This window comes from Wyeomyia smithii, chromosome 1 (assembly GCF_029784165.1).
Source record: "Wyeomyia smithii strain HCP4-BCI-WySm-NY-G18 chromosome 1, ASM2978416v1, whole genome shotgun sequence".
Lineage (NCBI taxonomy): Eukaryota > Metazoa > Arthropoda > Insecta > Diptera > Culicidae > Wyeomyia > Wyeomyia smithii.
The window spans coordinates 59,294,697-59,311,354 of NC_073694.1; the positions used below are offsets into that span (position 1 = coordinate 59,294,697).

General features: G+C 39.3%; 2 protein-coding genes and 1 long non-coding RNA gene across 4 annotated transcripts in view; 1 reads left to right on the top strand and 2 right to left on the bottom strand.

Moving 5' to 3' along the window:
• Positions 1-550: 550 nt before the first annotated feature.
• Positions 551-4,427, bottom strand: LOC129724949 (surfeit locus protein 4 homolog). The gene is made up of 4 exons (XM_055680244.1): positions 4,188-4,427; positions 3,925-4,049; positions 2,138-2,401; positions 551-2,066 (listed from the first exon to the last, which is right to left on the bottom strand). Exons 2-4 carry the CDS (start codon positions 3,973-3,975, stop codon positions 1,569-1,571), a joined length of 813 nt encoding a protein of 270 aa, XP_055536219.1. The 5' UTR covers positions 3,976-4,049; positions 4,188-4,427; the 3' UTR covers positions 551-1,568.
• Positions 4,428-6,362: 1,935 nt separating this feature from the next.
• LOC129718161 (ubiquitin-like protein 5) overlaps positions 6,363-16,658 on the top strand; it is a 46,676-nt gene continuing 36,380 nt past the window's right edge. The window contains exons 1-5 of one of the 2 annotated variants that reach the window (XR_008726815.1): positions 6,363-6,524; positions 6,586-6,724; positions 6,788-6,859; positions 10,297-10,350; positions 10,422-10,496. Coding sequence is in view for 1 of the 2 variants with exons in the window: in XM_055668617.1 (XP_055524592.1) it covers positions 6,486-6,524; positions 6,586-6,724; positions 6,788-6,831 (222 nt within the window). In the remaining variant the exon portion in view is untranslated. Of the gene's footprint in view, positions 6,525-6,585; positions 6,725-6,787; positions 6,942-10,296; positions 10,351-10,421; positions 10,497-16,658 lie in introns of those variants that run through there. The other variant, XM_055668617.1, reaches the window with a different exon arrangement.
• Positions 6,845-7,961, bottom strand: LOC129718162 (uncharacterized). The gene is made up of 2 exons (XR_008726816.1): positions 7,828-7,961; positions 6,845-7,763 (listed from the first exon to the last, which is right to left on the bottom strand). It is a non-coding gene; the product is annotated as an uncharacterized LOC129718162 (long non-coding RNA).

Below are 16,658 nucleotides of genomic sequence, written 5' to 3' on the forward strand. Positions count from 1 at the left end.
GCATTGGAGATGCGCTACTCTATTCCCAAGAAACAATTTTGTTGATTTACAGCTTTGTCGGATTTCGGCTGAACTAAAGCTTAAAACCTATTGAACACCTGACAAGCGCGTTGCTATGCAAACGGGTTATGGGGCAAAGATCTCGTGCAAAAACGTTGTCGGTCTTTATGAAACTTTGAGAAAGATTTTTCCGTTTCCTGGAAATAACCCACCGCTGTACAGGTGAGATTTAGACGATACATAGTTAAGGGGTGGGAGCTTTTGAAATTCATAATCACAGTATTTCTGAAGATTTATGTTTCTGACCCGGCAAAAACATTGGATAGGATGTAAGAGTTCGCTGCCACTATTGTGACAGTCAACGCATCATATTTACGAGACAACTTTCATCGGTAAATTCGCTGAGAGAAGTTGATGCCTCGCAGAATCTTGAGTGATTGGGGTGTAGCAAAATGTCTTCTTAAAATGTGAAATCTAGAATGTTTACTGCAGGGTTTTACTTAAAATATTTTTTATTATTCTTGTTCTTTCGAAGTAGTGGCCAGGAAGGTTTACAATTATCTTTATTGTGATGAACCCATTCGAAGGTAAATATATATTTCTACGACGAAGTGTAGATAGATTATAGGTACTTGGAACGTCAGATGCCAATGTAATATCCAGTAGTAATATTTCAGGCCATGTGTTTTTTTTTTGTTGACACAGCTCTTATAACTTATGATAATTAGCAAGAAGTTGCAGGACAGCATAAATTGTTTTTTTTTTTTGTTTCGAAGGTTTTGCTTAGTACGTGAGCTTGAGTAGAAATATTCTTGAAATTCGATTGGAACAATGGTAAGCAGAAAAAATTAAACCAGAAATCTTCTTTTGTAGTTAAAAAACTAATCAGTTGTGGTTTATTTAGTTAATATACTTGTTTACCCTTTTTTCTTCTTAAGTGTTAGTTGTTGCATGGATATAGTTTTGTTCACCTAAATGTAGTTACTTCATGCCAGTTCACCCTTTCATACTCTGCCATCAGCAGTTCATTTGTTTTGTGTCTTCTACTGTTATCAATGACAATAAGTTCAGTGTTATGTTTTCTCATTTCCTTTATCAACACAAATATTTTACAACACAAAAAAATCAAAAAACAGACGAAAAATGCACAGAAAGTAGTTTTGAGAAATAGTTTTTCGCTGAAGCCAAATGCTGCTCGAACGCTTTCTCACTCTTTCTCTGGCTGTTGATCTCGGTTGAGTTATTGTTGGTGGAGGCGCTTCCCTTTCATTGTTCTCCTGTTGCTTCTTGTTAGCTCACAATTATCACATGTCGATGGATGTCCCTTGCCTGAATAGGTGTCTATGTACGTGTGTATATGTCAATATGTCTTCCGAAGTAGTCCCTGATAAGGATGATGGTGAGGCTCCTCACAGGATCCTCCCGTCCGTTCACCAAGCGCCACCGTGTGGCGAGTTGAACAATTTTTTTAAAACGTTTTATAATTAAAAAAACCTATCGCATCATAGTTATTTTTTCTGTCCACGACCGAAACAAACGAAATTATCAACGGCATGGTTTCTAATGTTTTACCACTTCTTTTTAGCCTCATCCATCGAAACTCCACCCGGGCCGAGTGTAACGATCATTAACAGGCCACCGATGACCGATAGCGTCTGGAAGAAGTCGTACTTCAGGAAGTCCCGCAGTGGTTTGTAGGCCGGAATGGTCCACCAGGCATTGTGATACAAATTCAGCAACGTTAACAGTAGCACAAGAATCAGAGCAGACAGTTTCGTTTTGTAGCCAACCGTTACCAAGACCATCAGAATTGAACCAAGAATGTCTTGCAGAATCTGCAGGAAGCTCAACTCAAAACGTATCAGCGTGATAAACATGAACGCTAAAAGTATTCGGCCAGCAAGTTGCATGAAGTTTTTCGGTTTGTTCTCGCCCAGTGACGGTACGCCTGCAAAAAGGCTGCGTGCTTCACCTCGGGATTCCGCTAGAACCAGCAGCAGGGCACCGATGAGCGCAAGGTTGCGCAGCAGAAACTGGATATCCCACAGAATGGAGTACGCTACGGTCTAAAGAGAGAAAAACATCAAAAAAACATCAAAGGACACCCGTGAAGGGCTTGACGGTACGAACTACAAACCTGCAGCACTACAATGAAGAACAAAACACCACAAGCGATCGCCACCTTCAGCCGGCCCAGAACCATAACACAGCCACCGATCTGGCCGATAAGATTGATCAGCACGAACAAGGTGGCTAGGCCCTTGCCGCAGCCCCAGCTCATGTCCATGTATTCGCGTTGTTCGTTCCACTGGACCCACATGCGAATGCCATCCTCTAAGAAAGTGGCTATCAGGCAAAGCCGGGCGACATGAGGCAGTACGTGTTTTCCTGTACGAATGACCTGTTAATAAGAGAGATTGTACAGTAGGTATTACATTGTAATTTTGTTACAGATAATGATTACATCAACAATCTTTAATGTAGTTCATTGTCCCTTATCTCATATATTTTAAAATTTACGTAAAAAGAATAACCTTCAATATCGCACGCTAGCCTGGGGGCTAATGCGGTCTCGATCAACTAGATTAGTTGAGAGAATTCGTTATCGATATTGTTTTTGGCACATTTTGTATGTTGTAGGATAAGTACAACGAAACGATACACCGTGCCCCAGTGCTGAGTCGAGAAAATTTCTAGCTAGAAAAGATCCTCGACCTGATCGGGAATCGAACCCGATATCACAACCGTGTGAGAGAGCTAGCCGACCGACATCGCTAACCACAGAACCACGGAGACCACGAATAACCTGTCGTGTTTAAAAAGTCACTAGTAGCGCCATTTGTTACATTTTCATGGTCATCCCTTGAAAGAGAGGATTAATGGATTTTTTGCTTTTCTTTGCTATAAAATCAATAACAGGTAAAAAACTGTTTTCGTGTGCCTTACACCAAGTCATTGTGATGTTTATTATGACGCCAAAATTGCTAAAATACTAAATACTAAATAAATACTAAAAGATTCTATCCTAAATGAATCTTAGTTTAATATATCACAAGCACACTCAACATTGAATATTATGGGTAAAATCGTTTGCATTTTGGCAGAAAGTGCATTATTCTTTGTTTAGATTTTTTTTAAACCAAAGATTTGCAACAGTAAGAGAATAAATGAAATTGTGTACGATTATCTACATTTTGTACAATAATTGCTTGAATAACTTTGGTATATTAATCAAATCCACATTAATCATCACTGATAAAATGTAACTTTATTTGATCTGCTTGAAAGCAATCAATGTCCAGCTACCACACATGCTTATACTGTGATAATTGCTGCCAGTAGCTAGAAACACAATGTTAGCTTGCGCGTTCAATCTGCGTTTACAAATTAACATCACGAACGTCTCAGCATGAAACGAAGCGCTTGATACCACTGAGGAAGGGGTTCCCTAGGCGATGACAAGACAAAAAAATGATACGGTTGTTATCAGCAATGATTTGGAGAATATACAAACAGATACATGTGTACGATCAATTCGGGTTTAAGTTGAACGAGATAAAAAAACCAATTTTCGTTCGTTTGAAGTCGACCTATCGACTTAGCCCCTGCGCTTAACGTCAATACGCAAGAATGATATGGGAAGAATGCAACGCAAATTTTACACAAACACAGCTGATTTTGCTACTGCTACGTGTTTTCTTGGCTAAACTACCGAACAAAATTGCGATTACAATGCCGAATTCGTTCCAAAATGCACGTTTGCTACCCCTTAAACCTGACGATCGCTGTTCGCTCAGCTACAAGTTTGGCATCACTGAAACTTATGTTTTGTTGGCTTCTGTCCGAGTCTGGCTGCATACGAACGATTTTCATCTATCGTGTTATCATAATCCTAATTGAACATGCACCCACCACCTGTCTTACCTGGTCTGCGACGACTTCGGTTTTCTCCATACATTGGTTCATCAATGCCATGATTCCTGTTTTTCCTAGGATTCCACACGCACACTTCCCAGCCGATGACGTCGAATCAGGTTTTGTCTCACAATCTTCACATTAACATTTTTTTTCGGAAAAGATTTTTTGTGTCGTGTCGCGTTCAACCAATAGTATAAGAGGTAACGTCCCGGGAAAGGAATTAAAATTAGCACCATAACTCATTGTTTTTCTATCTCGATTAAACTCACCTTCGTTGACTGCCTGCCACAGCGACCGATTCAGGGAGAATTCTGGACAATCACACCCTAATAAACGGGACAAAAATCCGCAGGCAGAATGTACCGCGGAAACTTTCACCTTCCCAGCTAAACCCTTGCTTTGCAAGACGACGGTTTTCCTTCTGATGTTCGATGCTTGAGCCGTGCGTGGAAGCAAACGAACGAGGAACGAGCTGTTGATGTGTAATTATTGCAGTTTTCCAGCAGTTTGCAGTGACGTATCAGCACACGGAACGTCATTGTGACAGCTTTGTGTGCTCACCGGTTAGCGGTGTGTAAAATGCAAGGTGTGGCCAAAAATTTTGGTGTACTGTTCAAGGGGCAAGACAGTGTGATTATAATAATGTTGCATTTAAATGACATCAACGCATTGTTAATATTATTAGCTTTTGTCAATGGAAGTTAAGATATATTTCATAAAATAAATGTATGTATGTGAAAATATACTTCTGTATGATTTTTTATTTATACACTAAAAAAAAAACAAGTCGTTTGGTCTAGCCACAGACTAACAGACATAAAACTTTGAACAAATTTTCAATAACATCATCGTTTGGATGATACCAGTACTTTACGTTAGTAACACTAGCACCATCTGCTGTCGTGTTCGCGCTTCGTCTTGTATTTCGACATCAGCGCTAGCGTACGTGCATGTGTCGAATTCGGAATTACAAAATGTGTTTTAGATTGCATGACAGCGCCACAGGTGGCGTTATCGCGCGATGACTGTTATTCGATTGGAAATTTTGAACTGATCGTTTTTTTGTGGTGATGAAGCTATGTTCCAGTGTTACGTCTGTAAGTCCGTAAGTCTAGCGTTCGGAATTTTTTTACAACAATCCATCAGAAAAGTTTAACAATACCGATATACCTGCGAAAAAGTATCAAATCAACGACTTTTCTGTAATACACTAAGTTTTTTTTGTAGGTGGATTACGGAATTTACGCGGTTTTTTTTGAGCGGATTTTTCAGCAATGTCGTTTCACGCGATATGGTTTTATTGGTCTTTCGGGTTCAAATCGCTTATTTACAGTGTCCGATGAAGTTACTTAATCCAGTTACTGAATATTCACTGATTTAGCCTAACCTATCTATATTTTCATTTCATATTAGGCTCGATTCGCATGAGGGAATTACACTGCTATTGTGTTTTTTTCGAAACACTTAAGCAGAAATGAATAAAAACCTTTAGTAAATCCAGCTTTCCATGAGGGGTAATTGCAAAATAAAAAAATGCAATATTTTTAAATTTTTCATTCCGTTACTGCGATTGAAAATTACCCGACTACAGAAAACGTCAAAATGGGCTGCGTGCACTGTCCTCCATTACTGCTCGTGGAAAGCTGTATAAGTTTTTTTACGCGGATTTTGAAATTTACGCGAAAGTCAACTTATTTCTACGAAGACTGCATGAGTATTTTATGGATTTTGTCATTCTAATTGAATATACACACTTAAAATTTACTGCCGAATATCGGTAATATATTTTCTAAAACGGCACCATCGAAAGCCCATTGGATATTTTTCTTAAATCTCGGTTCATCCTAACTGAAATTCCGGCACAAACAATCACCGAGCGATCACTATACCGATATTTCGGATATTGGATATTTTGTAACGAAATTTCAGGTGAACCGAGATTGACGAAAAATATGTGACAGCTGTCATTTTTTTTTAACCAAGCACTCAGTAGTGCTGTTCTCGGCAATAAGTTAGTAAGATTCGGCAGTAACCTTTAAGTGCGTAGGATAGATATTATTTCTGAATGGTATTCCAGTCTTTGGTCTTTTAAAAAACATAAAATTGTGGCTTGTTTACATATGGCACATGGGCCCTCTTCACATGTTTGGCGAGATATGTATTTGGTGCAAGGTACTGACTGTCTTGCCCCTCCAACAGAGCAAACTCTTAAATTAAAATCGCCTTGTGATACTGTTTAAATAAAAATTCAATGGAAATAAATATTAAATTCATAGTTTAGCAATTTTTCGATCCCCAACAAATAGTATTATTTACATATTAAAAAGAGATACACGATTTATTTTAATGTAAGTATTTATTACGAATAACGTCACCTGGGAAAACAAACTAAAGCATTTTAACGCCTGATTACGACTCTGACTGCTGACTTGACAGCGAATTTTTTCAGCGTCGTTTGTTGACGTTTCTTTTCTCAAAACATTTCAGCTGACCGAAAGACTGCACCGGAACGTTTACAAAAGTTATTGCAAAAATTCGTTGTCTTGTCGTATCTTTATCCTAGTAAAATGCTGGAAATAACCTGTAACGATCGGCTTGGTAAAAAGGTAAATCGGTTCGATTCTAGTTCGTTGATTGGATTTCGTAACATGAGCTTATGCTTCTCAGGTTCGCGTCAAGTGTAATCCGGATGACACGATTGGAGATCTGAAGAAGCTGATTGCCGCCCAGACGGGAACCCGATACGACAAAATCGTGCTGAAAAAGTGGTATACCATCTTCAAGGATAACATTAAATTGTCTGATTGTAAGAATCAATAGCCAGTAAGGTGTAGATTATTTTTTGAATTGTTTTGAATTTCTTTTCTAGATGAAATACATGATGGAATGAACCTGGAACTGTACTATCAGTAAGAACTGCTGGGTGTTCGGTAATATTAAGGTAACAATTATTTTATTGACACAATATTAAGAGTTTACAGATGTAAATAAAAAATAAACTAAATATACATTGACAAACAGAACTTATTTGGTCTTAGCTTGGCAAGGTTCGCTGCTACCTAGTGTGAAATTTGTTAATTGGACATTTTTTTCATTCAATGGAACATTCGAAATTTCTAAAAGAAGTAATCTGATTTTTTTGAACAGAATTCAGAGTAGTAATTTAAATAAATTTGACTGGACGAAATGTTGGATTAACTCACGTTGGCACTTACTGCCGCTATTCACACTTTGTTTACCTTCGGGTGATGCAGTTCTGTTCCTCTTAATTACAGCAGATCATTTCAATTGTGATCAAAATGAACTGTAAATGTTGTGCTTGAGGTGCCAGTACACTAAGAACAATTAAAAATTGAGCAGCATTTCCACTACACGCGCTATTCGCGTTGACGGTGTTGCTGATATTTGTTTGGTTTTTGCATGCGAAAAAGAAGGAAGGAAATATTTTTGCTTTTGTCATCACGCACATTTTGACAATTATATATGAGTGTTCACGTAGGTGCGAACAGCCTTCAAAATCTCTTCCAACGCGAATAACCCGAATTGATCCATTAGAAAAAAGTAAAAATTCAAAAACGTAAACAAAGTTACCACTAACTGTCAGAAAAGTGAGGTTAAAGAGATTCGGTGAATCTATGGATACGTTGCGGCCAGACCGATGTCATGGCAACAGTTTCCTGAAGCCGCCGCCGATGATGATGGCGATACTGTTGGAAATATGGTCATAAGCTCCGTTCATTGTGCCGCATGTGTTACTGTACGGATTTTTTGCGTGCTTCTAACTATATTGAATGTAGGGCTATCCGGAACGTGTTGAAACATGTTCGAACGTGACCATTTATGTCCTGCACAAAATCCATAAAATGTTAAAAACAAAACAATCGTTTTTTACTTTCTGAATTTCTTCACCCCACTTGCAGCAATAGTTGATCTCGCATGGACGGTGTTTAATCGCCTGTTTCGCAAGCACTGACAGCCTTTTGACGTATAATCGAGCCAGAGAGCCAGAGAAAAACGGCTTCAAGCGAAATGTATGGGGATGACGTTCGTGACAGGGATGTGGTTGCGGCTGCGTTTGCTGCAATTTGAGTTAGCTCACAGACAAACAGACGTGCCTCTTCGAACAAAAATCCTGAAAAATCTTCGTCCTTATTCGAACCGTTACACTCATACGCCACCAGCTTATTGCCTACTAACTTATTTTCGTAAAACGATTTTCGTCTTTGCTAATGGGTGTGCACGCTTGCCTTAATCAACACAAGCGGCATTACCAGGGTGGCCACCCAACCGGGAAAACCGGGAGAACCGGGAAAAAACCTGGAATCGTTTGGAACCGGGAAAACCGATTTGCACTGTGCCAGTGGGGGTGGGATCCTGATCAGAAGAGCATAACAGAAAAATTACAACATTCTATCAACAGGAGATAGAAATAACATTGTGATACGGTTTTGTATTTTCCCGTATGCTTATGATAACTAAATAGAATCAGAATGAGTTATCATAACAAATCGTGAAATGAACTTGTTCTGGAAAAAGTCTAACGAAATTTTTGCCTCTATCAAAACTTTATGTTTCTAACAACGGTTGTTATACTGTTCTATACGCTATCATATGTTGTTAGAAAGCTGATACGCTGGTAACAAAAGTTTGATATGGGTTTGATACTAGTAGAATCATTGTTATAATTTCTGTTATTTTAACACCTAACGGGATCAAATTGAAAACACAACCTTATATGTTTTTCTCGTAACAAACTAACAGCTTCTGGTACATTTTTGTTTTGTCTTCCTGATCGGGATTGTGCCATACAAACCCATTTTTCGTCAGCCATCTCATGGCGATCACAAGACCAAAATTTCTTAAGAAAGTTTCCTCGAATACTTAACCAAAAAGAGGACTAGTCCTGTGACCCGGAAAAGATGGCTGACATATCTTACAGTGCATAAAACAGTTTTTGTTTTTATTCATCTTCCTCTTGGAAGCTAACTTGACGAAGGTAAGCTCCCCGGAAGTAGCAGGCTCGAATTTTGCCTAGAGCATATGTCGCCTATAGATGTCGCCAAGAATACTCACAACTATTGAGTATGCATTCGACGAAGACATTGCTGACTTCCTACCTTGATACTTTTTGTAGAGATCTGACAGCTGCTTCAGGCAAGAAACTTCCTAACTTTACTGTGTTTATTAAGAAGATTCTGATTCTATCGCATGGCAATGCCACGTTGGAGCGAGGTTTCTCCGTGAACAAGGCATGCGTAGTCATGAATTTGGAAAAAGACAGACTTGTAGCGCAGTGCTTGGTGTACGATACAGTACAGGTTGCCGGAGGAGGACACGAAAATGATATTGATGAGGAGATGCGTGAGCTGCTGAAGTAACGTGTTTAAAGTGTTATGAAAATACTCTTTTATATATTACTCTTTTATATATTGAATCTTATCTGGTTGAGGTAAATACGATTCCTTCAAACTTAATTTGGCCTAGAATTCCTCGGTAATGAGTATTATATGCGTTGTTTATAAGATACTTGTAGACAACTCCTCTCGGAAAGGTGACATCCGTCGCATTTTTCGATTTTTTGCGACTATATCTCTTGATTACAATAAGGCTGAACACGTCAAGACGTCACGCTTTTTTATTCCTTAACTGCATGGAAAACTACAGAATTCAAAAGTACAATTAACCAGGAAAAATATTTGAACGAACCGGGAAAAACCGGGAGAAAACTGGGAATTTAATTTCGGGTTTTGAGTGGCCACCCTGCATTACTGATGGGTTATGTCTTTGCTAATGAATGTGCACGCTTGCTTATAGCGACACTAGCGGCATTATTGCCCACTAAGCAAAACTTCAAAATAACCGTTATTTTCCTGGTCGATGAAATCGTCATCGAGTGGCACGTCTGTTCGTCTGTGGTTAGCTCATACATTTTCTGTCAAATTAACGTCAACGCAACGCAAACGTATTTATTGTGTTTGGGTCTTAACAGACATAATTCGCTCTGATGGAGTTACGGTGCTGCTACCTTCAATTTGTTTACTCTATGAGTGCAGAGGATAGGAATTTCTTCAAGGGTGAATGTGATAGCAACCATTTTGGTAGTTCTCCCTAGTATTCGCTTACGGACAGTTCAATGTGTGTGAAGGACATGATTTAATTCCGTCAGGGCGAATACTTCGAACAAGTTTGCAATAAAATCATCGTTCGACGGATATCAGTACATTACGCTAATAACACTAGCACCATCTGATGCCTTGTTCGCGCTGCGTCTTGTATTTCGCCATCAGCGCTAGAGTACGTGTTTGTGTCAAATTGAGAACTACAACATATGTAATAATAATAATATGAATATCTTTTTCATACCTTCTCTAATGATAGGTTGATTGGAAATATTCTATGAAGAATATAACTTATATCAGCATTTTTAGTGAGGTAAGATTTAGCGAATTACGAACGGTCGAGTCGGACGTGTTTTGGTAATTTTAATATTATTTTTGTTTTAGACAACATACATCTTTAATTTTAACATATTTTATGTAAAAAAGCATGATCTTTCGAATGGAATAATAAAATTTAAGGTAGGTAAGTGGGCTAATATTGAAAAATGATTTTTTCTGAAAGGAAACAATATGACGGCCAAATCCAATATGGCGACCACCCATTTTATAATTTGCAACCATCCCATCCCAACTTTTTTCATTCTAATGATGTGAGGGTTTTTTTCATTCTGATGATGTGAGGGTTTAGGTAATTTCATGAGGAAATTGAAGAGTTAGAGCAATTTTGGTGAGCCAAGTTTTGAAGAAAAACGAAAAATTTTAAAAAAGTATTGATTTCCAGTTAATGGAGGGTCCAACAATTTGATCAAACAAATGCAGTTTCTTTACTTGTTCAACATGGGCTTCCAAAAAAACATAACTTGAATTGTTTTCAATACCATCATGTAAATAATGGGCCGGTCTCAGCGGGAATTGCTCATATGTTATAACACGCTTAATTACAACACTTTTTATCCACCCCTAACATTATCACTTTGTTCATTTACATTGCTCGATTAGTACCCTTGTTTGACGTTAAATTGGTCCCTTTGGTTTCAACTTTGCGCGACTCTATATGTATTATAAACATAGACTTTGGACATAAATGCTAACAAAACTCGAAAATGTTGTATATAGTATACAATAACAGAAATTGGAGTGATATTGTTTGCACTGCAAGCGTTTTGTTTTGTGAATTCGTGCTTCTCATGGCACATTTCGCCCCGTCCGAACTTGTTTGACGAAAATCGTTCAAATAATTCGAATAATTATTCGATCAGGTAATACCAACACTATTGTTCATAGGAAGAGCAGTTTCCAGGTACGTGGTGTTGTATTTTGGTGGCGTAATGCCTCACGAAAACAGTTGTATGAAATGCAAGAAATAGGACTCAAAACAAATATTTCGATTTTTGTGGGATTTATGCAATTTAGAAAGTTTACATGAACTACACGTGTTAATAACGTTAAATAGAATCGATCAACTTCTGAATTACTATGAAAAAGTGAGTGAGTAGATATTGTTATGGTGCGTCTTGCCCCGGCTGGGCATTTTATCCACAGTTTCCCAACATATTTTTCTCAAAGTCCGGATGAATTTTCCCGAGTTTCTGTTTATTAGCGTTCAGATGAGTTCGAAAATTTTCAACCTGTTAATGCTATGTCATGTCAATTACAATTCATGTTTTTCTGTAGTGCCTACCAGGTTTTATTTTTATGTTTTTTTTTTCAATAGTCGAAATAAAGCTTTGATTAGTTTTAATAGTTTTAGATGGTCAATGCACTGTAAACTTTGGTTTAGACTGTGCTGTTGGTAAAACTTGTATTTTGATTTCAACTTTCTTTTTTAAAATTAAGAATAAAGGTTACACATATTCACCAGACTGCAAAAGTCTTTTGGTAGTTGTTTAAAGCTGCGAGGTGGAAAAAGTTTCACCACACAAAAAAAACGAGCCCAAATGCTGATAGATTAACCAACTGACGCTAATAAAACCATTCTGGTTCTTACTTCTTACCCTAGGCTAGAGCAAAACAACCATTCACCAACTCCATTAGAAATCCATCAAATGTTTCTGACTAAACAGCGTAAAACCCGCCACGTCGATCGGCAGTTAATTTTCCCAACTATTGGTCTTTGCGAAGGCGTGGTTTTATTCTGCTTATATAACGTGCGTGAGTGTGCGCAAGCTTGCAAAACCGCAACTTAATAAGGACTCTCATTCAATTGAGTTTGAGTTTCCCTTTTTTGTTCAATGAATTGCGGCTTTGAAAATCGAAACACAAACCTATTACTGAAGTATGTCCTATAACGTAGGTTAACACAAAAGGAAAACCCCTAAATTATAAAAGATCAACGAAACTGGCTGCTGTAAAATACTCGCTTTATGGAACTCAGTAGGTACCTGCGAACCCTAACAATTAGGACCCTCGCTCAGTCATTTATACCCTACTGAGTCTGGCAGTCGGCTGACTGGTTTAGAAGCCATTAATTAATATCTATTAAAAAGCAATAAATAATTGCACATCGTTCCACTTCCTGCCTTCCTGTGGGATGCCGGATCCTGTAAAGATGCGAATGGTGTGCATGATGGTGATAGAAATTTTCATGGCCGGCTGCGTGCCTTCTACTGTTCTCTACCAAAACTTACGAAATGTTGCTCCATTTTATTCCTACACCTTCCTACCTACATGTTTGCGATCAACCATCCGACCGACCAAGCACGTGTTGATGCCAACTGCGACTGACACATTCGGAAACGTCAATTCCCTCGACTAATCAAGTATTCATGAGCTGAGAATACATCTCTGCGCGCGCGTTCGTTCCAAGTACGGATGCCAGCTTGCTGTTACATTTCCCCCCGGTTGACGCCACTTTGTTAACGCGCCTCGGAAAGCAGGACGCAGGATGCCGGTGAGGATAATGATGAGATGGTAATTTGCGTGCCAAATGGTTCTGTAAGGCTTTGTGATGGTGTGAGGTGCGGCGAAAATTACTATATCACATTTTTCACATCACTTAAGATCGGGCGAGCGCAGGAGGTCCTCGTGGTGGTCGTGTCCCCGATGCAATAATGCCTTCAGGCGTTTGCTAACTCCCATTTCATGAATTTTCTACGTGTGATTGGAGCGCGCTGCCGCTGGTGATGAAGGGAGCATATTTTGACAATTCGTGTGAACGATTTGAATACTCTGCGTAGAAAACAGACACGGTTATTGAGTATCGGTTATATACGGCGCGATGGAGATTGATGCGGGGGCTGACCGTGACAAATATATCTTTTCACAAACGGCCATTCCAGCAGTGCACGAACTTCCGGTCGAGTGCGACATATTACTGTATCGAGATTTGAATATTTTGATTGGATTTTCATTGATAGGTAGCAAGTCGAAATGTATTTTTCGATTTGATTTATTTTAACATATTTCGGATAAAGCGGATGGAATGACATTCAGATTTGTATAAACTTTGTAAAACAGTGAATGATTGACATTTATCATCTGGTGCTGTCTGGCAGTAAACGAATTGCTTGTGTGCGTAGTGTCATAATTCGCTTATCACTGGATAATTTTGAGAGCTGAACGATGACAATTAAAGTCATGAATTATTTCCAAAAATTGAGCCCATTTATTCTATTATTTCTTTTTTCTTTTCTATTATTCTATTATTTCTTTTTTCTTTTCTTTTCTTAAACTGTTCGAAAAGTTAGAGCTTTTTACACGTAGAAACTTAAAATTAAAATGAAGTTTGTGACGGCCTAAATAAAGAGATATTGAAATCACATTTTGGTGTTTGTTGCCAATAATTCATGAAAAAAAAAATGCATTTTCAATTATTCTAAAGTCGTGAGTCATTTGGATCCATGATTATTCTTTTACGTACATCAAAATATGATTATCTTTCAAGGGTTAATATCTTTGGGTGGTAAAATGATTCTACAGACCGGAGAATTAATTGGTCATAGATTTGGTTCAGAATAGAAATAACATGATTCCAAAGACCAGAGAGATCGCAAAAAATAAACAATTCCAAATTGAGTGAAAAATGACATTTTTTGGGGCTTGGGTTTAGGAAGCAGCAGAAGGAAAAACGCTTTCAAAGGTCAAACACAAAAATGATCTCAAATTGAGTTAAAAAAGGCGAAAACATGCTTTTAAAGCCCAGAAATAGCCTCAAATGAAAATGATTGCAAGTTAATTTCAGAACGACGAAATGGATTACAAATTGGGCGACCACAAATAGCCAAAATATTAAGTAATCAATCCTAAATTTAGCTCAGAATAGAGATAGAATGGGAGGCCTTTAATGACCGTTTATGCGTTATTAGAATAAAGATCGGATTCTTCAGAAAAACAGCTGCGCCGACAAACGATAAAACCGACAACGTGAAAGAGAAGCGCTACGAGTTCCATGAGAAAAAGTATGGGGAATGCCCACAACACGACATGAAGAACGTCATCGGAGATATTATTACACAAGTCGGATGGAGGGCTTTTTCACTTTATTATTAGTAGGGAACGCTTTCACTCAGCGCTTCGATGTTAGGAAACTTCGCTTCGGCCAAGCACTTTTCAGACGTCTTCGATGTGCGGTTTTGTCAGATGTAGGAAAAATACCGAGAGATTATAGCTGCCTAAATGAGGCTCCACCACCGTAAGAAACGTGAACATTAAGATCGCGTACTCGCGAAACCGGAGAATTGGTTCATTAGGAACGAAACGATGAACTTCTATTGAGCGATTAATGGAATCGGAACTGGATCATGTCAATTCCTTTCATGCATAATGGTAGGGAGAGAATACTGATTACGACCAACGCTGGTGGCCAGGCGTTGAAAAGAACACTTCGAATTGGCGTTGAAGGATGAGGGAGTAATGCGAGTCATCAAAGGGAACAAGGGAAAAATGAGGACGGGGGGAGGGGGTATTTATTTTATTTATTTTTTCATTTATTAATTCCATCTGGTCTACAGCGATTTACATGAAATTTAATGCGGATGGGGAAAAGGTCATTGGAGGTGGTCACATGTGAACCCTCCTCAAATGTGCGTAAAAACTCCATCATCTTTTGGCAAATACAATAATAACAGTCAGTATCTTCTTTTTGAATTGCAATGTGAATGACAATCACAACTTATCCACTCCCAAGTCGTGGGTGTCGTCCGTCATCCTTACGACATGCCTAGCCCACCGCAACCTGCCAATATTAGCGGTGTGGACGATAAATGGCTTCCCAAGTAGCACCTGCAGTTCGTGGTTCATTTACCTCCTCTACGTTCCGTTCTTCATCTGTAGTCCACCGAAGATGGTACGCAACACCTTCGAAGACCGCAAGGGCGTGATGGTCCTCCACAAGCATATCCCATGTCTCATACAAGTAGAGGACTACCAGTCTGATCAGCGTCTTGTAAATGGTTAACTTGGTGCGGCGACAAATTCTAGTCGATCGGAGCGTCCTGCGGTATGCCACAGTATGCCCGATTTCCTGCCACAATACGCCAATGAATTTGCCTGCTGGTATCGTTGTCGGCAGTTACCAGTGAGCTCAGATACACGAACTCGTCGACCATCTCGATTTCATCACCACCAATTTGAACTCGAGGTTAGCATTGTCTCCGCGTGGACCCCTTTCTTTAATGTACTTCGTATTCAATGCATTGAGGACCAGCTCAATCCGTTCGGCTTCGGCCTTTAGTCCGCCATCTTCACAAAGGTCCAAGCCACAATGTCGATATCGTCGGTGAAGCCAAACAGTTGAACCGACCTTTGGAATCGTGCCACTCGTATTATTCCCCTCTCTTCTAATGACACTTTCCAGGGCAATAATACAAATCAGGCACGAGAGACCATCACCGCAGGAGTTCCGCAACGTTATATCCTGGGTCCGGTGTTGTGGAATGTCATGTATGGCGGGGTGTTGAAACTCAAGTTCCCTGTAGGGGTTGTGATCGCAGACTTTGCAGACGACATAACGCTGGAGGTTTTCGGCGAGTCGATCGAGGAGGTCGAGTTGACGGCCGCGTACTGTATACGTAAGGTCAAGGACCGGATGCGCTCCAGGAAACTGGAGCTAGCGCATCATAAGACGAAGGTCACGGTTGTGAACAACCGTAAATCGGAGCAACAGGCGGTGGTCAGAGTCGGAGATTGCACCATCACCTCAAAGCAATCTCTGAAGCTCTTTTGGGTTATGGTTGACGATGAGCTCATGTTCGGAAGTCACGTCGACTATGCGTGTAAGAGGGCCTCATCGGCTATTGCAGCACTATCTCGTATGATGTCCAATAGCTCAGTGGTTTATGGCAGCAAGCGAAGAGTTCTTGCCAGCGTGGTTTCGTTCATACTTAGGTATGGTGGGCCAGTGTGGTCCAGAGCGCTAGGTACGAACAGTTACCGCGGTAAACTGGAAAGTAACTACAGGATTATGTACCTGAGAGTTGCGAGTGCGTACCGTACGGTGTCATACGACGCAATCTGTGTCTTGTTCGACATGATTTTTGATGAAGTTAGATGCGAAAGTAAATTATTCCGAGATTGAACATATTTCAACTTAAAGGGCAACAATAGCGCCATTTTGAATTTTTGAGAAATCGAAAATTTTTGATGTTTTTCGACGCCATTTTGTTTTAAGAGCAAATATCAAAATTCCAAGAGTTTGTCCACATATTAACATCTTCTTTCTCATCTTTAAAAAAAAACAGATCT